Source organism: Drosophila kikkawai, chromosome 2R (assembly GCF_030179895.1).
Source record: "Drosophila kikkawai strain 14028-0561.14 chromosome 2R, DkikHiC1v2, whole genome shotgun sequence".
In the NCBI taxonomy this organism is placed as follows: Eukaryota; Metazoa; Arthropoda; class Insecta; order Diptera; family Drosophilidae; genus Drosophila; species Drosophila kikkawai.
The window spans coordinates 26704874-26726873 of NC_091729.1; the positions used below are offsets into that span (position 1 = coordinate 26704874).

General features: G+C 42.8%; 4 protein-coding genes across 8 annotated transcripts; 3 read left to right on the forward strand and 1 right to left on the reverse strand.

The window, feature by feature from the left end:
• Positions 1–1492: 1492 nt before the first annotated feature.
• On the forward strand, positions 1493–4117 carry Plekhm1 (Pleckstrin homology and RUN domain containing M1). The gene is made up of 5 exons (XM_017181739.2): positions 1493–1673; positions 1739–2943; positions 2998–3161; positions 3213–3738; positions 3795–4117. The coding sequence occupies exons 1-5, from the start codon at positions 1544–1546 to the stop codon at positions 3936–3938; spliced, it is 2169 nt and encodes a 722-aa protein (XP_017037228.1). The 5' UTR covers positions 1493–1543; the 3' UTR covers positions 3939–4117.
• A 921-nt stretch (positions 4118–5038) lies between these two features.
• Positions 5039–21658, reverse strand: Vrp1 (Verprolin 1). 5 transcript variants are annotated; one of them, XM_017181711.3, is made up of 11 exons: positions 21539–21658; positions 20984–21109; positions 11254–11650; positions 10917–11173; positions 10039–10211; positions 9185–9586; positions 8856–9016; positions 8323–8786; positions 7527–7667; positions 7161–7452; positions 5039–5844 (listed from the first exon to the last, which is right to left on the reverse strand). In XM_017181711.3, exons 3-11 carry the CDS (start codon positions 11648–11650, stop codon positions 5498–5500), a joined length of 2634 nt encoding a protein of 877 aa, XP_017037200.1. In that variant the 5' UTR covers positions 20984–21109; positions 21539–21658; the 3' UTR covers positions 5039–5497. The 5 variants fall into 5 exon arrangements, with proteins under 5 accessions (XP_017037200.1, XP_017037199.1, XP_017037203.1 ...); XM_017181710.3 differs by lacking the exon at positions 21539–21658 and having other exon boundaries at positions 20984–21427; XM_017181714.3 differs by lacking the exon at positions 21539–21658 and having other exon boundaries at positions 5040–5844; positions 10039–10208; positions 20984–21427.
• Positions 12566–13801, forward strand: LOC108085202 (ficolin-1). Its single transcript, XM_017181719.3, has 4 exons — positions 12566–12711; positions 12769–12830; positions 12884–13435; positions 13489–13801. Exons 1-4 carry the CDS (start codon positions 12586–12588, stop codon positions 13637–13639), a joined length of 891 nt encoding a protein of 296 aa, XP_017037208.2. The 5' UTR covers positions 12566–12585; the 3' UTR covers positions 13640–13801.
• On the forward strand, positions 13967–15138 carry LOC108085203 (microfibril-associated glycoprotein 4). The gene is made up of 4 exons (XM_017181720.3): positions 13967–14090; positions 14145–14221; positions 14286–14793; positions 14859–15138. Exons 1-4 carry the CDS (start codon positions 13987–13989, stop codon positions 15025–15027), a joined length of 858 nt encoding a protein of 285 aa, XP_017037209.1. The 5' UTR covers positions 13967–13986; the 3' UTR covers positions 15028–15138.
• Positions 21659–22000: the final 342 nt, after the last annotated feature.

Sequence of the window (22000 nt, forward strand, 5' to 3'; positions counted from 1 at the left end):
ATTTAAGGAATTCTTCAAACATGAACATGAACATGAAATGTTTAAAACTAAGTAAAGAAAAGATTAAAATTCTCCACACTCCGCCTTGCTTTACTAATTTTATGATTTTTTATGACTGAATCTCTTGTCAAGACAAAAAAACAACAAGATTTAAGTCCTCTAGCCAAGGTTTTAACTTTAAAGGTTGATTCACATGGTGAATTTTTTATGATTTTATTTGCATTGCATTTATTTTTTGGTTGTTTCAAACCTCGACAAAATACAAAAATACAAACAATAAACGAAACAAGTCTCGCAATTACTGTTTGCCAAATTGTTTATGTTTATTAACGATTTCGCAACCCGTTTTTGTGTATTAATAAAATTCAATAAAATGCAATTTGCGGCGTGCAGCCCACATGGAAAATGTTGTTTTTGTGTTTTTCAAAAAAATAACCGAAAAATTGCGCCGAAAAGCCAAATGAAGCGGCGAGCGGGCGACCAGTTTGCATTTTGAATGCTGAACCAGTTGGTTTCGGCGCATCTTCTCTTCAAAAAACAACAACAATCGTTGTGTTTGTTGTTTTTTTATTGCAAAAATATTGAAAAATGCGTTGACAACAACAACAACACCATACTCATACATACATAAATACTTTGCTTTTGTTGGTCACCGTGACCTTAACACAAATTTCGATATCAGTTGGCTACGTGCATCGGGTTTTTGTTTTTTTCCCACTCATCTTGTCTCCCCAAAGTCGGGATGCTCGGGGCCTTTCATTAACAATCTACGATCCCTGACTCATTTAGCGGACTGCAGAGAATATATGTAGATATATCTGGCGACGGTTCATTGAAACCAAATACCAAAAAACCCAAACACGACAATAACAAGAGTTCCTATCTCACTCGAACCCAATTAATAATCCTCCTCAGGTTTGTCGTTTCTAATTTGCGTGGGGTTTTTTGTTTCCCATAATCGAGCATTCACACAGCTTAGCTCTGTGATCCCAGGTGACAGAAGAAAGTCAAGAATAACCACCGGAGAACGGGTTTGGCATAGCATCGCAGCTTATCGTTGTGGACCACATAGATCGCACAAAACTAGTGACCTTTTTGTGCTCGCCTTGATTCTTACAGGTATTAATGGATTCAGTTTGAAGCGAATGTAATTTACTTTTAATTTATCTTTGATTTATGCGAATCATTAAAGTAACGGTCAGATTTGACCACTTTAGGGTGACCATCAGCAGTATTTTGAATTATTATCGCTCATCGATATCATTTTTTCTGCAAGCCAGTCAAAATATGCTTGATTTTTAAATATCACTCGTAATGTTAGTGGCTTATACTTAACTTTTCTGTGAATAAAAAATGTAATTCATTTGTACAATTACCCAAAAAGCCGCGCTTGAGTTTGAAAACGTTATCGGCTATCGATCGCTTCTGGTATATTTTGGTATTTCAACCACTTGCGGGGGCGTTGCGCGATTCCTGCCACAAAGCTTCGCTGGTCACACTGCATGGAAAAGCACAACAAAAGACAAAAGGGAAAAACCACCAAATGAGCTCCCTTTTCCGCAGCCTTAACAACTTTTCATCCAAGCGCGAAAATGTCGTGAAGGGAGCCCTGATCAACACGCTGAACGAGAATGCCCGCGAGATCGAGTTCGAGGTGAAGCAGAAGAGCTTGGGTAAGTTTCCCAAGTAGGTACTCCCCCGGAAATGGCTTATCGAATTTCTTACCCTACATTTCTAGAGGTTCTTGGGCTGTGCGAACAGACCAGTGCCCTGTGCACCACCTTGGAGGCGCTGTTCCTGCATGGCCTGAAGGACTCCTTCCTGTCGGCCACCTTCAATGTGCTAGCCGGGGATGTGGAGCGCAGGCCGGATCCCAGCTTCTGGTCGCCCTGCATGGTCTTCATGCACAAGCAGGTAATCGAGCAGGTGCAGGGCCTCAGCCAGATCACCACGGAGATTGGACAGTGCCGGGCCTGGGTGCGTCAGTCCCTCAACGAGTCGGTGTTCTCCTCGTATCTGAACAACATGCGCAAGAATGGCTCGGCCCTGTCGCAATACTACAAGAGGAACGCCCTGGTGCGGGACTCCGAGGGCCTGGAAACGGCCAGCAAGATAATGGAGAGCCTGGAGGCCAGTGTGCAGTTCGATCTGCCGGTGAACTCCAGCCTGCTGAACCACTGGCCGGATTATTCGCTGCAGCTTTCGGACTTGTGGACGCCCGCCATGAAGTCCTGTCCCATTAGCAGTGGCGTGGACGTGGCCAGCTCCCTGGGTGCCTCCGATATTATAGCCATACCCACGCCGCAGCCCCTGCAGACCAACGAGCTCTTCTCGGAGTCCATTTCGAACAGTCCCTTCAGCCGCGGCGGCAACTTCGCCGGCGTGCCCGACCTGGACCATCGCGAGAATCTGGATCTGCTGATCCAGAAGATCGATGAAATGGATGTGATAGACGAAGAAGAGCAGCAGACAAGGACGGCGGCGGAGGCAGAGCCCGATTTGGAGGCTCCATCCGGCAGCAAGCAGCGCAACCGCAAAAGATCCAAGCATCGGGTAGAGGATGCCTTTGCCGAGCTGGACATTGAGGCGCCCAGCATGCTGCCTCAGGGCAGCAACTCGCTGTCTAATCTGATGCAGACCTCGTGGTCTGGTGATTTGCCAACCTCTTCACCCACCTCGCCCACTGAAGAGCTGACCGGGTCGAGGTTTTTCCAGCGATCCGTGAGCATGAGCAGCACGGCCAGCGTCAGCCTGCGTTCCCCCAACACGGACAGGTGCAGCTACAATGCCCTGCTGCGCAAGCACGAGAGCAATCGCGAGGGCGGCGCCGGCTGGTCAGAGATCTGGGAGAAGTTTCGGGCCAGTGCCTCCACCTTGAATGTGCCTCAGCGGGAGAGCGAAGCTCCTGTCTCAGAGGATCTAAGCGATCTGCAGTCCTTGGATGTGAGTAGAGAAAAAGGAAACGAGCTGTTTCTTAGGGGATTTCTTTCTTTGCAGACCAACTCCGAGTTCGAGCTGCTCACCTCCGACTTTGACATTGTGGAGCTCCAGCAGATGGTGGCCCAGCTTTGCCAGCTGGCACGGGAGCCGGGCCTGAATGCCCAGGGATTTCTGTGCAAGAGCTGCCAGCATCCGCTGGGCATTGGTTACTCAAATTTTCAGTGAGTTTAATGACAGGTTTGTGGCCATTCTTACCATCTCTGCCCTTCCAGAGTCTGCGCCTTGAGCGGCAGCTACTACTGCAACAGCTGCATGGATGTGGAAACCCAACTGATACCCGCTCGCATCATCTACAACTGGGACTTCCGCAAGTACAGCGTCAGCAAGCGGGCAGCCACCTTCCTGGCCGAGTTCCGTTCGCAGCCGTTCCTGGATTTGCAGCTCCTAAATCCCAGCATCTACTTCGCCTCCGATGCCATGGCCGAGCTGCAGTCCCTGCGCATCCGTCTGAACTTCATCAGGGCCTATCTGTACACCTGTTCGCCGCCCACCAGCATCGAGCTTCTGCAGCATCAGTTCTCTGGCCGGGAGTATCTCTACGAGCACATCCACCAGTACTCGATAGCGGACCTGGGCCTGATCCAGCGCGGCGTGCTGTGCCAGCAGCTGCAGAAGGCCTTCAAGCTGGGCGAGGCGCATGTGCTCAAGTGTCGGCTGTGCCAGCTCAAGGGCTTCATCTGCGAGATCTGCCAGAGTCCCAGGGTGCTCTATCCGTTTCACATTAGCACAACCTTTAGGGTGAGCTTGGAATACATTTATTATACGATTTTTGTTGTATTTATTTGCTGTTGCAGTGCCTGGCCTGTGGAGCCGTTTTCCATGCGGAGTGCCTCAACGAGAAGCAGCCGTGCCCCAAGTGCGAACGCAAACGCAAGCGGGAGGATCAGGGCCTCCAGGAGGCCGTGCAAAGTCTGAAGGAAAGGAACGAGGTGGCCTAGGCGAGGGCAGCAGCCATATTATTTAGAGTTTAAGTTACAAAAGTGCGATTTGTTAAACATTACATGTAACCAAGACAAGGCTTTACTTTACATTTAAACTAGGCTTAAGTTGAAAGTTGTTATTGGCTTAAAGGCATTTAAAAACATACTCAAAATATATACAAAATGTGTGCAAAGGAGCTGGAAGAGTGAGGGGAGCTTATACCACTTTAATAATTAATCTTAAGAGCAAAATCAAAATATTACCTACCTTAAATTCGATATTTTCTTGCAGTCAGAAGCTTGAAAGGCAATGAAAAACTCATTTCCGACCCTATAAACCATATATGTATATTCTTGATCAGCATTAACAGGCGAGTCGAATGAGCCATAATTTGAACGAAAAAATTTTTTTAATTTTTTTGAAAATTTTATAAGGGGTTACATCATTAAAATATCCAAAAATTAACAAAAATTTTAATTTCCTAAAATGATAAATTAAGTAAGCAGATTTATTAAACTAATAAAAACTAACTCAGAACCGCTTTTCGAATTGAAATTAAAGCATTTTTGACTTAGTTATGATCGTCTAAAACCCTGCAAAAGTATAAAAACTTCGACTTTCCGAATAAAAACATCGATTTTTGTTCAATTTTGTGAATGATTTTCTTTGAATTTTATTTATCTGATAACTGCAATGATTCGGAATAATAAATGTTATGCAATTGCTGATTAATAATACTTGTTCTAATGACACCAAGTCCAACAACAATGATTGAATTTAATAATAATAATAGGGAATACTAATAGTGTATATTCCGTTCAAAAAGGAGGCTTTAACAAATGTCTAGACCCAACCACAGCTGATAGATAGATTACCTAGGTATAGCATATACTCCTTTTGAGATTATCACACGAACTGTCGAAACTTAAGACGGAGAGGGAAATGGAAATGGAAAATGGAATGTGTGTGCGACGAGTTTCGTTGAAATGCTCTCTCGGTTGTGCTCATTATTGCAACATTGTTAACATTTTTGCTCATACGTTGTGTACCATATTGCTCTAGGGGATTAAGTCGTACATCGCGTAGTCGATTCTAAAGATCGTAATATATATCGTTACATATTAATTAATTGTTGCTGTTTGGGCTTTTAATAACATGTTCAGTCTAGTTAGATACATATTTATATAAAGAGGCGCGCTTCTACAAGTAAGTACAATCAATATACATAGATGCTTGATAATTTCACTAACTCTCGGTGCTATATCCTATATACAGATTGGTGATATCGCTCGTAAATAGCACTTGGTTTCAGGGAGAGAACGATTCGGTTTGAAAGTCAGAGGAGTTAATTGGGAGCTCTGATCTCCAGTGATTTTGTGCAGCCTGGGAAGACAATGCCAACGAATTTTTGGGGCTCTCTACGAAGCTCTTTCTTTTCTGGTTTCTGTGTGCTGTTCTTGGTTTATTTCACATACTTTTCATAGAGATTTTGCACGATCAACACTCGCTATTACTTACACAAGCTGACCACACACACACCTCTATATAATATATACAATTATCCCCCCGATCCCGATCAGTATACCGTGGAGTTGCGCGGCCCAATCCCCGCCGGCTGCGACTGTGGTCGTATGCTGGTGCCCGCTGCCCCAGAGGCAGCGCCTCCTCCGGCTCCTGCTCCGCCATAGAGAAAACTCGACTGCCGGATAACTGAAACGGTGGCGGCGGCCACTCCTGCTTGCGGTGGTGGTGCTGGTGCTCGGTGTTTCTTCAGAGGTGCATATGCCGGCTTCAGCACTGGAGGTGGAGGAGGAGCTGCTGCAGGACTTGAGGTTGCTCCTCCTCCTGGATTGGAAGTCGTTGTATTGTTGTTGCTGGCCACCGAGCTGTTGTTGTTGTTGTTATTCACGCCGCTGCTGGGTGCTGATCACGGGCAATGTCGGAGAATCGGAGGAGGAAGGTATAGAGAGAGATATATATATACAAACATGGATAGACAGCAAAGGATAGAGTAGCTAAAGGAGAGAGCTCCCATGATGGAATTTATACAAGCGAAATGGGAAGTAAAACATAAGACAAATGCAGAAGAAAGAGCAAGTGGAAACTGTGCTTTTATGCAGAAGAAAAGTGAGAGGAAAGTTACACAAAATGCTTAAAAAATTAAGAAAAATCAAGCTGAAAATTGGGAAAATTTTAGAATATTAAATACTTAAAGTTCTAAAATGTCTAGGTTTTTGAAATCGCTTAGAAGAAAGGCAAATATAATAAAATAAAGTTAGGTTTATGTAGCACTTAAATAATATTAAAATCCAAAAGGTTTTCGCTTCTTAAAACTGATTTAAAATATCTATAACCTATAGAAAAACCTTATTTTTTCAATACAAAAACCGAATGCTGCAACGGACAAATGAACACCGAACCAATAACCGAAACGCAGATGCTCTGCTCTTCCTTTAAAAAAAGAACAAACATAAAATAATGAAACCACAAATGAAGAGTTCATGTTCCAATTGAATTTTGGTTTATTGTGTTTCTTCTGCCTCCAAAAAAGTCAACTTCAAAATGAAAAACAAATCGTTCTAAAAATTAAACATATATTCATCGGATATATCGGATAATGCGAAGATATATGGGGCATATGGGGTACAAGTAAAAGCATGCGCTACATGTATCAGAAATGTATATAATGGAGGCGGAATACAATGTGGCTTTACATACATTTAAATTAAATATATATAGTAAATAGTATATGGTTTATAGTATATAGTTTAGAAGTTGGTAAAACTAGGCGTAATAATATTGTGTGTTGTGTGCTTAGTGGTAATATCGCAAAGGGGAGCGCTCCGTTCCCCTCTCACTAACAAAGGTGTATAACATTAAATGGTATAAAATATATGCAAATATATATAATGTTTTGGATAAAGCTATTCAAAATATATAACACTCTCCCTCTCTCATATATTTATTTCGTTTGCTCGCTAACAACAGTAAACAGTAAAGTAAACAACAAATAATCAAAGGCTGCTTTTAAAATCATATATATCGTATATACTTTTGTGGAGATATGGATCGTTGTATAGATTGTTCGAGTTCGAAACTTAAAATGCCAGAGCTTGTGTGCCTTAAGAAACAATTACATTATATAACAGCATTCCATGTGTATGGTGTGTGTGTGTGTGCATCTATGTACTAAGCTGGGAAACACTCACAAAAGAACACACACGACGACGTCTACATACCGTTGGTGGCCTTAAACGTGCGACTAGGATAGACTTTTTGTATATTTAGAAACGGCGGCGGCTTGGGGAACTCGGTGACGTTGTGGAAACGCTTGCCAAACTTTGTCTCCAGATCCGTGACCAGGCGTCCCACGCTGGCCGAGCCCGATCCGGAGGACAGGCCCGAGCTGCTGCCAAACTGATGCGAGGCATTGGCCATGTGCGTGGGCGGTGTGGATGGGGCATTGGGCCTGATCGAAGAGTGACGCTGCGGTGGTACTGGCGCTGCTCCTCCCGTTGCTCCAGAGCCGCCCTGCAAGTTGAAAGTTTGTATTTGATTTACTATTTATAACGTATATTATTATAGGTATATGTTCCCGTAGTTACTTGGCGCTTGCTGTTGACCATCATCATTATAACAAGCAGGACTGCCTCCTCACGCTTCCTCTGAACTCGCTGCCTAAAGGATCCGAGTTTCCTCCACAGCCAGCGACCCACTAGATTCTGTTCCTGCTTCTGCTGCTGCAGCTGCAGGAGGAGCTCATTAATGCAGGCGCTCAAAGGCCCAGTTCTGTGGCTTTTTGTGCAAGGCCAGTGTGTGTTTTGGTCACGTCTCGCTTTTTGGAAAATCGAAAATCCAACCCCTGCTCTCTGGCACGATTCACACGAAAATAGGTGAGTTATAAACGAAACACTCGTTAGAACTGACTGTCTGCCTGCCTGACGGACGGACGGATGGATGGATGGTGCGCATAGCCAGGAGCTAGGCGCAGGCGCAGGGAGAGCCTCAGAGAATCAGCATAGAAGCAGCTGAGGGGTGGAAAGCTGGCAACAAAGCTGGCTTTAGGATAGGTCCAGCAGCAGGTACACTTGAAAGAATGTTATCTAAGCTTTGAATGGGAGATTAAGGAATCCTACTAACCAAATCCTAAATAAACCAATTTTTTTTTCTATATAAAAACATCTGTTTGCCTTAGAAATCCAACAAATCTTAAGCCTTCTTTAAAAACCTGTCTTTTTTTTTAATTTTCCCTCAAACAAAACTTTTCCCTTTTGGCATTGTAAAGCTCACTCTCCTACTACCCTGCCCCACCTAGCCAAGGCAACTCCCTTGGCCTTTTGGGCCAACCTGTTGTTCAATGTCAGAGTTCATGGCTGTCCCCGTGTCCCTCGGAATACTCACATTGCTCGACTGTCGCTGCGGCGGCGGTGGCGGGGGACAGCTCCTGTGCGGTGGCGGTGCTGGCGGATTGATGGGTCCTCCGTTCAGTATAATTGGCTTCACGTTATCGCGCATCATCATCGAGGACTTGGGACTGGCCGTGGCCGAGGATGATGCGGATGAGGAGGAGGTGGTGGGAGCCGGAGTGGGCGGCAGCGGTGGGGATGGCGCTCCATTGGACATGCCGCCCGCCCGAAACTGATCCCGCAAAGCGGCCACACTGTTACTGCTGCTGGAGGAGGACGGGGGCTGGGTTATGGGCGGCGAAGGTGCCGCCTGCGTGGTGGTTGCCGAGCTTTGGATCAAGGCCGTGTTCACAGCACTAAAGGGAGCCGTTGTGGAGCCGCCGCCAATGTTGCTTAGATTGCTGTTGGAGAAGCTGCGGGCCGGCGTGGGCGGTGGTGGTGGCTTTACCGATGGGCGGGCTGAAGAGGGGAGAGAGTAGGGAGTTGGGGATTTATTTTTTGGATTTTGGGGGGTCAAAGAATACTCACACTTTGGCGGATTGGGTGCACATCTCATGCTGCCAGCGCTGGTATTGTGACTGCCTGCTTCACTGCCATGGAAAGGACCTTGCAGGGGACCTCTTAAGGTGCCCAAGTGCTGCTGGGTGGGGAATACGGGTCCATTGACGCTGCCAGCCGCTGGCGGAGATCTAATAGAGGGAAATATCCAGGCGTAAGTTTGAGCTTAATTGAAAATCCTTGAGATCAAAGTTTGTGAATAAAGCATAAGCATAAAGCAAACCCCCAAACGAGGTTGAGTTTGAGTTGGATTTGGGATGCAGATGAGCGGCGCAGCGTGCTTAGTTCGTATCTTATACCTGGGCGACTTCATGCTGTGATGCCTGGTCACCGCCGGACGCTGCTGTCCGTTGGCCAGCGCCAGTTGCTGCAGGCCCGGTGGCTTGGGGGCAAAATTGGGCTTGCCAAAGCTGATGGCCGGCTTCATAGGCGTGGGCGTGTTGTCGGCCGATGACGACGACGAAGACGAAGATTTCTGGACACTTGCATAACCAACACCATTAGAATTGTAACCGGAAGTTGAACCGGAAACGGAACCGGAACTAGAGCCACCACCAAACAGCGTGGACTTATTGGGCGCCAGATTGCGCAGCGATCCCATCGAGGACGTTTGACTGGAGCTCAGCGAGGAGGCACTACTCGTGGTCGTTGTTGTTGCTGATGTCTTTGAACTATTTACAAAACTATTGCCTAACGAGATACTGTGTGTGGCATGGGTACAGAGTGTGTTTGTGGAGTGATTGGTGTGTGCGAGGATAACCACAAAGAGTCCCGTCAAAAGTAAACCGAAAATAAAAAAGAAAATCAAGAGAAAACAAATTTACAATAAAGTTAAATATAAACCAAAACACAACCATCCCAAAAAACGGCAGGCAATGTTTAGCATAAGAGCAGTTCTGTTGGAATAAGTTTTCTTAGGGATTTTATAAGAAATATGGTGCTCTATCTTGGATTTACTTATAAAGAAAACTATACCAAGCACTTGAAACCTCTCAGTGCTTGAAACAATGAACCTTTTACACTCCACTTGTAAAATAATTAGTTTTTTATGATTTCATTTAAATTTTAAACTCATTTATGTACATATATTCCAACAGAACTGTGTGTGTGTGTGTGGACCTTAAACCCACCGAAAATGATGGCAAACACTTACTTTAGATTGGCCGCCTTGCTCTTGACGCTGCCTCCATTGCCGCTGCTCCCGCTGCTGCCGCTGTCCGAGAGCGTGGGCGATGCCGCTTTAACAGAGGAGGTGGGTGCCGGTGCCGGCGCCGTGCGGGGGATGTTCATGCGCTCCAAGATCGAATCACTCGAGCTGGCTGGCTGCTGGAGAGAAAACAATGCTCTGGGATTAGTTGTGGCGTTGATAATGGGATTGCGCCAGGCGACACTTTCTGATCCACTAACTGGTTACTAGTAACCTCTATATTTGCTACTCTCTTATATTTGCCTTTAAGGAACTCATCAAATATGCTAATCTGTTTGCTAGAAATGTACTTCCCTGATAAATGCCTTACTTTGTGAGGAAACTCGTTTCAAATCCACTTTTAATTCAAGTTTTCTCTACAATTTATCAAGTTGTATATTTATTTTAAAAGGTTAACTAGGAGCAGAGCTATTAATGGAAGAGTAAAAGCCTATAAATCATTGTATAAGGTAGATAAAGGTGCCAAGTACATAATTCTCATTACCCTGTAAATATGTTTTTAGCACCTTTTATTCTTTGAGAAGATGATTGTATTCTTTGGATCCTAAAACAATAAAATTGTTAAGTATATTGTACAGCTTGACCTCTATTCTTTTCTTAATATTTCTAATATTTACTAAAAGACTCGTTAATAAAATTCCCCAGAAGCCTTATAAAAACTAAAAACTCTCTCTTATTTCCTCAAAAACTATATATTTTCGATACTTCTTTAGTTCTCTTTCCCACCTCAAACTAAAACCCACAAATAGATATATACTCCAACCCCCTTCTCTGCTCCCTATTTATAAAGTAGCCCCAGCCCTTTGCCTTGGCATGGGTCTCACCTTTGGCGGTTGCGGTGGTGGTCCTCGGTTTGTTCTCAGATTGGCTTCTGTCGCATTGATATGTGTGTTGTTGCTCGCTGGCGGCTGAGGTTGCTGCTGCTGTTGCTGCTTCTGGCGCTTCAGCGTCAAGTGCTTGGCCAGCTCCGAGCTAAAGTCCATGGGTCCATTGCTGGCGGCGGCGGGGGGGCTATTGCTGCGTTGTTGTTGCTGCTGCTGGGCGGTCGCCGTAGACTTTGTTGCGGACGATGGTGGTGTGGCTGTGTGTGTGTGTGGGCGGAAAGCGGAAGTTGAGCCATATTTATTTGCATATTAACAACGTTTTGAGAAGTAAACCTACCGCGCATGCCATTCACGGGCTTCAGCTTTGGCATTTGGGAGAGGCCTTCGAACAGGCCTCCCAATTTGGGGGCTCCATTGCCAAGGCCATTGCTGCTGCCGCTGCTGCTGCTGCTTGTGTTGTTGTTGTGGTTGCTGGTGTTGTTGTTATTGAGGGTCCGCTTGCTAGGAGCTCCTCCCTCCGATCCACACACCTTGCCCGCCAAGGACGGTCCGCTCTTGTCCACGGTGTTGGTCTTGCGCAGCTTGGTGCCCTTCTGAATGGAGCTGAGCAGGGCGGACCGGGCATCAGGGCCACCGCCTCCTCCTGCTGCGCCGCCCAGTTTGAGCCCACCCATCGCCGGGGGCGGAGGCGGTCCTGGCGGGGGCGGAGGTCCCGGTGGTGGCGGTATGGCCATCTGAGATTAAACAGAAATACATGATTTTATTAGTAAATTGTATGAAGATATTACAAAATTAATAGATCACTTTAAAGGTCTGTACTTTTTTCTTGGAACTTCTTTTCAATCTCATTTTGGAGATGATGCTTTCGAGGCACAAGTTCTGCTGCGTCCGCCTCTGCTTAGCTTTGGCTCAAGACTGACTTTGGCCCAGACTTTGGGGTTTCAAAACAAAGACCGCTGTCACCACCCACACACCACACCACACCACACCACACACATCACTCTACACACACTCATGCTGGCTGGCTGGCTCTCTGGGTCTTTATAATACAATTTCTATAACTTATTATTTATGTCTTGTTTTCTGTTGTCTTGAGATTGACGCCTCGATAACAAGAAAAGGCAAGCAAAGAGTTGCCAAAGCACCGAAGCCTGAAATTCTCTAGATTTCAAGAGCTATGGATTAATAGTCAAGACGATGTTTGATGGCTTAAATCAAGGTTTACTAAAAATTAACCAAATTTGTTAGGAAAATAATTAAAATGATGAAGTTAAGGCACTTTTTTTTTATTTATCCACTAAACAAAGCTGTATAAACCTTCTAATATTTATTATACCCTAATGTAAAATCCATTAAGACAAAATGAGAAATTTAAAGCTCAAACAGCGCGTAAAGCTGTACAGTTTTGGAGGCTCTGGAACGGCCCACTTAAGGCTATGCCCACGTGATCCCCTACAGATCTTACAGATCATTATGTGTGTGAGTTTTGTAGCTTTGTTTTGATTGCAATTAAAATTTCTTTGGCTTTATATTATTCGCGCATGCTTTCAAAAAATAAAAAATATAGCTCAAAAGCTGTAAATAATTATCAGTAAAATCATAATCACAAGTAATTTTAAAGGTTGCTTGCTGATAAGACATCACATTCCTCTTTTTTGTTGGCAATAAAATGTTTAGCAAAAGGCAAAAATATAACTACAAGCGAAACGAATCTCTAAACAACATGAAGTTCTCTGTGTGGAGAATATTCCAAGCGAAATGCATATTTTATTTATCAATTTTCTCTTCAGTGAAGGTGAGTTTAAAATGGGAAATCTTATAAAATAAATTGTATAAATTAACACTGAGACAGTCGCTGAATGTGTTACAACAATTGGAGGCTATTTACGAGCAGTCAGAGGGTTTACTAAGCAGGTAAGTAGCTGGATTTTAAAATTAAATTGTATTTTAAACTTAAATCTTTATAGTTTAAAGCAGGAACTCCAGTTATTAGAAGCTGTTGAGCCTTATCCCACCTCCTGCCTGAGTTCTGAAATCAAAGAGAATGGCTTGTACACCCTTAAAGTGCCAGAACTGCCTCCCTTTTCCGTTTACTGTGAAAATCAAATAGCTGGTCTTGGCTGGCTTGTGATCCAGCGCAGGTTTAGTGGTAATCTCAGTTTCTTTAGAAACTGGGAAGAGTACAAAAATGGTTTTGGGGATCTCAGGGGAGAGTATTTCCTAGGTCTCGAGAAGATACGCGCCTTAACGGCTCTGGAACCACACGAACTGTACGTTCATCTGGAAGATTTCGATGGTGAGAAAAAGCATGCCAAGTTCGATGAGTTTGCCATAGGCAGCGAGGAGGATGACTTTGCCTTGAATGCCTTGGGCAAGTACACAGGAACTGCAGGAGATTCCCTGAGATCCCATCGCAAAATGAAGTTCTCCACATATGATAGGGATAATGATCGCGAGTTTAATAGAAACTGTGCGTTTTACTACCTCGGAGGCTGGTGGTATAATGCCTGCTTGGATAGGTGGGTTTCTTGGCTTCTATTTTATAATATATCTCAATCTCTATTATCCCTAGCAACCTCAATGGTCAGTATATGCCAGGTGGCAAGTACGAGGAGGCGCTCTTCGCCCGCGGCATGTGCTGGCGTTCTTGGCGTGGCCACAACTACGGGTATAAGATCACCCAGATGATGATACGACCCAAGTGCCGAAACCTACCCTCGTGATTCATCCCAAGAACATTATTCATTTTCCTTGTGGCCTCAAAGATCAACGTGCAAACAATTTGTTATGAACTTGATTAACATGCAAAAAGTGTTGTCATTGAATCATCATCGTCACATTCTCTACTCTGAGAGAGTAGCAATAAAGAAATATATATAAAACAATTGCTCATGGAAATAGTTTAGTTCTCTCAACTTCCTGCTGGATTATCTCTCAAGGCTGACTTGACCTACGCTTTTCAATGCAATTTTGATAAGGAAATTAGTTTATATATAAGCTATATATGTCTGAGGATCTAAAGAAAATAAACCTGAGGTAGAATGTTTAGAGCAAGCTTAGGTAGCAGATCATGAAGCTGTTTATTATAGGTGTTGTTTTATTAGGTGTATTTTCTAATGGCCAATCCCATAATTTACAAATGGTTTACGATAAAGCTGATGGCTTGATGACCAGGTTTGCCTTTGCTATTATTTAATGTCTGACTTAACTATTAAAAGTGACTATTAGTTTGAAAACGCAGCTGGAAGAGCTGAAACAGAGATACTTGGAGGTGGCAGAGACACCACAAAAAGCAGTTAATCAAGGTAAGTTTGTATAGTTTTATTTTAAATACAAATTGATTTTGATGTTCACCACCCTTTCCTGCAGTACTTTATCCCTCCTCCTGCCTGGCTGCTGGGATCAACACCAATGGCATTCACACCATAGAAGTGCCTGGGCTGAAGCCCTTTCCCGTTTACTGTGACACTCGCCTGGCTGGCTCTGGTTGGACTGTGATCCTGCGGCGTCGGGATGGCAGTGAGAACTTCTATCGCAGTTGGGAGGAGTACAGCCAGGGATTTGGCAAGCTGAGTGGAGAGTTCTTTCTAGGACTGGAGAAACTACACTTTCTTACAACCGCCGAACCCTACGAGTTGTATGTTCACATACAAGATTTCTATGACGATTCACGGGATGCTCGTTACGATAACTTTGTGATTGGCAATGCTTCGTCTTCATATACCCTCGAAACTCTGGGAAAATACTCAGGAGATGCTGGGGATTCCTTGGCTTATCACAAGGGAAAGCCCTTTTCCACATTCGATCATGATGTCCTGGGTCATGGCTGCGCCAGGAGATATGTGGGGGCCTGGTGGTACGATCAGTGCCAAAGAAGGTAACACTAGCACTTGATTTTTACATTTTTTATTTATTTTATCAAACGATTTCCTTTACTTTAAGCAACCTGAATGGTCAGTATTTGGATGGCGGAAGGTTCGAGGCCAAGCTCTCGGGCAGAGGCATCACCTGGATGAGCTGGCGAGGCTATGATTATGGCTACAAGTTTGCACAAATGATGATCAGGCCCAAGTGTTTCAACAATCTACAAAGGCAGCGTCAATCTAATTGAAATTCCACACAAAAACACCGAAAAATATTGGAAAAGGTGAAAAAAACGAAGGGAAATCGTTTTATTTCTTGATAAACACACTATCAACCTTTTGTTGTTTTATTTACTTTTTGATAATTCGAGCTTCCCGCTGATTTTGTTTGTTGTTAACGAATTGGTTGCTATTTCTTTGCACATAAACAAAACTCGCTTTTCTGCGTAGTGTATTTTATTGTTTTTATTTTTCTATATATATATTTTTTCTCTCCCAGAGCGTTGTGCTCAGTTCGCGAGTCGAAAAACAACTGAAGGAGCTCCCAAACGCTGCGCATGCGATGCCCCAAACTGAGAAAAGTACTGAGACAGAGAGAGCGAGACTGAGACTGTGAGACTTGGAGGCTCTGGGAAAGAGAGAGCTAGCAGTGAACACATTGATAAAAATAATATTAACAGCCTGTGACGTCACTTTAGATATTGGAAGACACAAAGACCAGCAGCAGTCCAGACAAAGAGAAGCCCCAATATCGCAGACAGCGAGCACTTGTCATCGGGCTACGACTAAATGATGATGGTGATGATGATGAGAAGAATCTGCAGATGTGCTAAGCCACAGACAGAGCCACAGTCACAGAGATCCGCTGAAGAAACGCTTAACCGTAAGCCATGGGCCACAAAACGTGCGAAATACCCGTCGGTCTCTGGGCCTTCTCTGTTGTCTTGAGTCATTAAAGTGGCACAGTGGGCCAAGTTAAGGCAAAACCAAGCCAAGCTCCTTAATTGCCGTCCACTTGGATGGAATCCCCTCCGGCTATAGTCACTACTACTACTACCATCTTATGAATCATACTATTCAGCTGGATACACGACGTTTAATTGAACAGTTAGAAGGGTATTCTTTTTTCGTTTTAGTAAATTTAGTCAATTTCACTGGAATATTGAGTAAACTTCCTGTACCTAATCTTAATTTTTCCCCAATATATTTGCATTAGTTCTTAGCTGACTTTGAATTCACTCAAAACTCAAATTAAATATTACCTTCGGGCAGTGACTCATGGCTTGGACAATTCGTTGGAAATTATAAGCATAAGACCCCAAGTATTTAAAAAGTTTCTATATCTTATCGCCCAAAACGTTTGGCCAGACACAGCGAAAATAAAAGTATTTAGTCAATAACGCAGGGGAATGAGGGAGGGGAATGTTTGAAAGCAAATTTGACTTGGGGTGATAGGACAGTGCGTTCCGGGAATGTAAAGATAAGCATTCATATGCTAATAAAATGTAGTGTTAAATTTATAAGAAAGAAAAAACCCGGAATAACTAAAAAAAAGTTTAATTACTTTAATATAACATTTCCAGAACTATTAAAAACACTTAAAGCTAAGAAATAATCAGTCTTTGGGGATTAAAGTGAATCAAGTTTCAGCATAAAAACCCATTACTCAGTTCTGGAACAACATCTCAGCAATGGTTCTTATTTGATGACTGTAGGAATCGCTACTTTCGGTGGTCGCCTTCTTATTTTTGAAAACAATTGATATGAAGAAAGAAGGTTCAATGACAGCCAAATCGATTAATTGATAAACTGAGGCGGTTCTCAGCGATATGGCGATATGAGTCACTCCCTTTTGGGGCGATTTTATATACGGGCGATCCTGTTTTTTGTAGTTCCTGCTCTTATCCTCAGGTTACCAGTTGGCACTCACATTCAATTAACTTTTAGCGAGGTGTGCCTTCGCCACTTTCGCTCCTCCTGCTCCAGAGAACGCCTTTGAATTGCCCCAATAAACTGTCATCAAGTTAATTGCCCCAAATGCACATACACCTACCTATATGTATGTATAAACAAGGGCGTGTTGTGCCAGGGGATGGGGCAGCGACATCGAATCAAATTGAATCAAAGCCTCCTCCTGTTTCTCCTCCTGACCGACCATTCATTCTGATTCCGATTCCCGACACGCAAACGACAAAATTGTAAATTGCTCGACTGTCAAAAATCATTTCCATCGGCTATCGGCCATCGGCCATTATGTAAGTCAAATATTGGGTGTTAAATGCGTAAGACAATACCCAAACCACAAGGTATGTCGCAACTTTCGTATCGTTTCATTCGCTTTTCTGGCTGAAACAGTTTGCTTGTCCGTTCTCCTAATGACGGTAATTTGCCGAGGTTTTTCTCAGCCCTATTTGTGTTTTCTTTGACTTGCTTTTCTTTCGTTTAGCTCGGGCTTTTTGTTTACTTGACAATTTCCGTAAAAAGGTGCCCCTGGTACGGGGGTTTCTTGGGGAGTTGCTGGTTCTAAGGTGGGACTTAAATTTTGTTTGTATTAATATTTTCTTTGAAAGTGCCTATTTTTTATATATTTTTGGAAGCTTACAATTCATTTGTAATATTTTCTTTTTAACTTTACAGACATAAACCTACTTTTTTATAATTTTATATGGGTTCGAGATGACTTCTAGGGCATGTTTCATTATGAAAACAAACCATAAAACGATTTAATCAAAGACTAAATAAGGAATAAGATGATTAACTCGCATACATTTTTTTGCTAGCAACAAAAGACAACCGCAATTAGATTAAAGTGTTTGCTCTGAATCCGTATCCGCCTGAGAAGAAAATGCACATTAAATAGTGATTCATTCAAGTTCTGATTTCAACGAAAAAAACCAGCTTATACACACAAAATCATTGAAGCAAACTGTATCCAGACTTTCGCTTTCAATTTCTTTAATTTATTTTTGTCGTTTAGCCGCGGCCAAGTTCCAATTACACAAAGCCAAAACCATTGGACTAACAATTAACATTTACATTTCAATTGCGAGTCGCTTGTCGTGCAGCTGCTGTTGCTCTTGATGATTTCACAGGGGAGAGAGGAGCATAAAAACGCATCATTGAAATTCCAAAAGCCACACGATGTACGGATATATAATATATATAATATGTGACCGCCGTGCAAATAGCTCCGGAGTAACCGAAATCAAAAGACAACACGCTCCGCAACCATGTCTTATGCCAATGCTTTTATATAGCGCATCCATGCCGATTTTTTTTTTGTTTATAATTTTGTTTTGTTTGTGAATGACCGTATATACTAGATATAGAGGCAGTCATTCACTCTTGCTGACGTAAAACCAATCTTGTGGTGGATATTTTAAGGGGGAATTCGGTTGATATCTAAGAGATACACACATCTTGTAGAAATCTAAAGGATTGTAAAGCTGTTTAAGTATCAAAAGCTTATAATTTTAGTTATACAGTACGTTTAGACATCTTAGATGTACGTTTTTCTAGTATATAATAACGTTTATGATTTCATAGATGACTCATAGGTGTCTAAGCTTTGTAACCTTATATTCAGTCATAGTTGTAAACTGGTTTTTAAAAAGTATTGCTCAGAAAAACAAACAAATAAATCCAAAACAAAGCAAGGAAAAGCAAGCTGACTTTTCAGAGCTAAAAATTAAATATTTGTTTATATTCTTGAAGAGATAAAGTTATCTATTATTAATTAATGACAAAATATACCTTCTAACTTGGTTCTTTAACTATGTTTTATTGTTGCTTTTTCCTATATTCCCATATCCCATAATATATTGCTATTTATCATCTATAATACTAAGCTGTAAGCTTTGTTCTAATCTAAGCGTTTCTCGCCATGCATCATTTTGCATTTTTGCATTTGCATTTTGTAATTCGAAGCTTCTTCTTTTGCCGCCCCCTCATGGCCTGCCTCTTTATCAGTTACTATGGAGTGTGTTTGTGGGTGATGTAAGGGAGCATCATGCGAGTGGTGTTCGCTTACCGCCAGAAACACGACACAACACACAACACCAGATAAATATTGCATTGTTGCACTTGCTGTTGTTGCTCGGGAGGTTTATTAAAATGCGGTTTTTCAGCGCCGTCGCACAATGCTTAAATAACTAATGCAAACACATCATGAAAGCCGGAGACGAGAGGCAACAACAACGACGAAAACATTGGCAACGATAAACTCAATGACAACAACGGTGTTGGGTTCGCAATAAGGCAACAAGGCACACTGAGAAAATTAATTTACTAATATTAATTAATATTTATAAAAAATAAGAAACAAAAATTTGTCCTTGAAGTAATCTTCAGAGAACAATTTATGACCAAAGATATTATGTTATACCTTAACTTTAAACGTTTTCAAAATTATGTTTTAGTTTATAAACTTTTCCCTCAGTGCAACAGCTAAACAGTGATGTAAACAAAGTCTCCAGCACACTATGAGTCATCATCCATCCACTTGGAGGCAGCGAAAGCCCTCGGCATGGGGCTCGTCATGTAACTGGAACTGCAATCGCTTTATGATTCAGTTCCAGGTTACACGAGGAAGTGCAGCATAAATCAGATTCCCAAACATAAAGAGACTGCCAGGCGTACACTACGTGCCATGCCAATCAAGGCCCGTGTGATGCAGTGCTCGAAAAATGCATGACAACAAATTCAACTGACAAATGGCCGCACACAAGGCCGACAAGTGCTCCTCCGCCTGCCTGCCTGCCTTTTTCCCCCGATCTCTGCGTGTGTCATTGCAGCAGCACTCGATATTTCTGTATGCACTTTCAGTGCCCCCTTCCGTTCCGACCCGAGTGCCATTTGCCATGTGCTGGTGGGGGACAGACGGCAGCAGACTCCAGCGGGTGTCCTGGCCTACCCCACGCCAATGACATTGAACCCGCAATGTCTGAGGGTGCCCTTTTGTGGCGTTTCCTGCAGCAGCATGGCGTGCATAAAATTACCCGAACGGTTAACACTTTGGGGAGGGTTTTTGGCTGTGAATAATTTACACTGCTTTTTTTAAGGAAATTTTTAAGATATGATGAAGCCATATTTCAAGAAGTATAAGGGCTTCAGATACCTAAGGTCTTGGTAAAGTCTTGTCTTATAATGACAATAAGTCATAAAACCATACGGTTTTTAATAAGAGAAGAAGATAATTATTTAGTTTAACTCAGTCCTACTCCAATATTATTTATGATTCATAAGAAGCTTAAGTAACCTCACAAATAAATTCAAATTTATTAAGTTTTCTTCAATAAGTCACTAAATAATTAATCTAATACTAGGTTTCCAAATAGCTACAAAGAGAAAGCCTCCGGGATTATGTCATACCCTCAAAGTTCAGCCCTTGCATCTCTTGCATCGGAATGGCAAGCAACTAAATCAACCCTTAGATGGTGAATTCGGCCGACGGGACGGGCAATGCACCCTTTGTAGGTCAGTTAAGGGGGTGGCGTGGGTGGCGGCCATAGCTATCTGTACAAAAAGGGGGGCCCGTTGTTGGCCCTTTGGTGTTGCACTCGCTTTCGTCATGCGTCGCGTGCCGGGCGTTTTGCTTAATGTGATTAAGACAAAGCGACAGCAAACACAAAACGCAAAGTGCATTCGCCGCTGACGATGGAACCAGAAACAAATCAAAGCACATCCCCGAGTTTGTTGCACCCGGGCTTTTCTTTTAGCCGGTACGCCTTTGTTTGGCACAGAAGAAAACTATGGAAACTAGACCAAAATGAAAAAAAGCTGTGGTTTATTTTTGAAATTTTAATATTTTTTGTTAATAAATGATCAATTTTAGCTAATGAAAAACATAAATAATTTCATAATTTAATCATTTCTAACAAAGCAATCTCTGGAATCTAGTTCTCGGTGTATCGGACCCCTAACCCGTATCTTGGCAAATGCAATTATATATACACACCATCGTTAGGCACGAATGCCGTAGCGACAATTGGCCAGGCGATAAGATAATGGTTAAAATATGTATGTAACAAAAACAAATGTACCTAATATGTAGAGGGCCTCTGGATATTCCAATTTCCAAGCGGCCGTGCGAATTTCGGGCTGATAAGCTCAGCGCGCTGTTATCGATAAGACACCGAATTCACAGCGACTTGAATGCACTTAATTGAGTGCGGAGAAACGGGTTGGATTTACAAACAGACTCACCTTGAAGCGGGTTTTTGATTTCGGATCGGCCCGTGTGCGCTGCTTCTCTGAATGAAATTCTCAGACCTCCGGCGCTTTTCGATGGCTCTACGCTTTAGCAGGTGAAGTGGTGAACGATTTTCGGCTCTGTGCAATGGAAGGCAATGGAAGGTGTATTAGCATCCCAAAGGTTTTTCCATTGGATATCCTCTGGACCGTTGGAATTCGTTAATTTTTAACACGCGCGCGATCGTTCATGTACGCAGGTGCTGTGTGTACACATGTATGTATGATGATGTGTGTTGTGTGCCGTGTATGCCGTGTTGCCCATGGGCAACAACTGCTCCTAAATCGCGAATAAATTGTAGAAATGTGTAAAAGTCTGGCGGGCCGAGATATGCCTGCCTAACTGTTCGCAGAACTACTATAAAATTTGACTAATTTTCATTTGGACACAAACACAGGCACACTCCGATAGCACACTCTCACTCACGTACACACACACAGCCTTTTGATTTGCTAGACTTTTCGTGGGAGTCTTACGAGGCTCCAACACTTCCCGAAACGCCTATTTACTTCTATTTTCGGGGATCTAACGTTGCAGCATCGTTTATCTGCTCCGGATTTTAGGCTTTTCAACGGTTTTGGTTGAGAAAACAAAAAATTTATTGTGCTGCTGGCTGTTAGTCTGACCGAGCGACGCGAACATTAAAATACCTAGTTGGAAATATACCATAAAGTAGGACCAGGTGGACATCTAACGCCATCCATTTTTGGGACAAAACGTTAAGAATCGTTAGGAATCGATCTATTTAGGACAAATGAAAATGGATATTATCATTATTATTATCATTAAAACTACCAACAATTCAAAATAATTTCTATTTACTAGAATTTCTAAAATCAATATTAATAATATTTTATAAGAAAGAAAAACTTCCGAATCAAAATGAATAAGTTTTTGGTTTAAATTTATTTAAGGCTTAGGTATGATCACTTTCCAATTCTCTGAAATGATCAAGTTATAATGTTATACAA

Excerpts from the sequence above, each read along its gene's own strand:
- Vrp1 (XM_017181711.3), bottom strand. The coding sequence starts at position 11,650 with ATGGCCATACCGCCACCACCGGGACCTCCGCCCCCGCCAGGACCGCCT. Across the intron at positions 8,787-8,855 it reads TGCACCCAATCCGCCAAAGT|CCCGCCCATCGGTAAAGCCA; the intron begins GTGAGTATTCTT and ends TCCCCTCTTCAG. Across the intron at positions 5,845-7,160 it reads CACGTTTAAGGCCACCAACG|CACCCAGCAGCGGCGTGAAT; the intron begins GTATGTAGACGT and ends GCCCGTGATCAG.
- Plekhm1 (XM_017181739.2), top strand. The coding sequence starts at position 1,544 with ATGAGCTCCCTTTTCCGCAGCCTTAACAACTTTTCATCCAAGCGCGAA. Across the intron at positions 1,674-1,738 it reads GGTGAAGCAGAAGAGCTTGG|AGGTTCTTGGGCTGTGCGAA; the intron begins GTAAGTTTCCCA and ends CTACATTTCTAG. Across the intron at positions 3,162-3,212 it reads ATTGGTTACTCAAATTTTCA|AGTCTGCGCCTTGAGCGGCA; the intron begins GTGAGTTTAATG and ends CTGCCCTTCCAG.
- LOC108085202 (XM_017181719.3), top strand. The coding sequence starts at position 12,586 with ATGTTTAGCAAAAGGCAAAAATATAACTACAAGCGAAACGAATCTCTA. Across the intron at positions 12,831-12,883 it reads TCAGAGGGTTTACTAAGCAG|TTTAAAGCAGGAACTCCAGT; the intron begins GTAAGTAGCTGG and ends AAATCTTTATAG. Across the intron at positions 13,436-13,488 it reads TATAATGCCTGCTTGGATAG|CAACCTCAATGGTCAGTATA; the intron begins GTGGGTTTCTTG and ends TATTATCCCTAG.
- LOC108085203 (XM_017181720.3), top strand. The coding sequence starts at position 13,987 with ATGAAGCTGTTTATTATAGGTGTTGTTTTATTAGGTGTATTTTCTAAT. Across the intron at positions 14,091-14,144 it reads GCTGATGGCTTGATGACCAG|TTTGAAAACGCAGCTGGAAG; the intron begins GTTTGCCTTTGC and ends AGTGACTATTAG. Across the intron at positions 14,222-14,285 it reads ACAAAAAGCAGTTAATCAAG|TACTTTATCCCTCCTCCTGC; the intron begins GTAAGTTTGTAT and ends CCTTTCCTGCAG.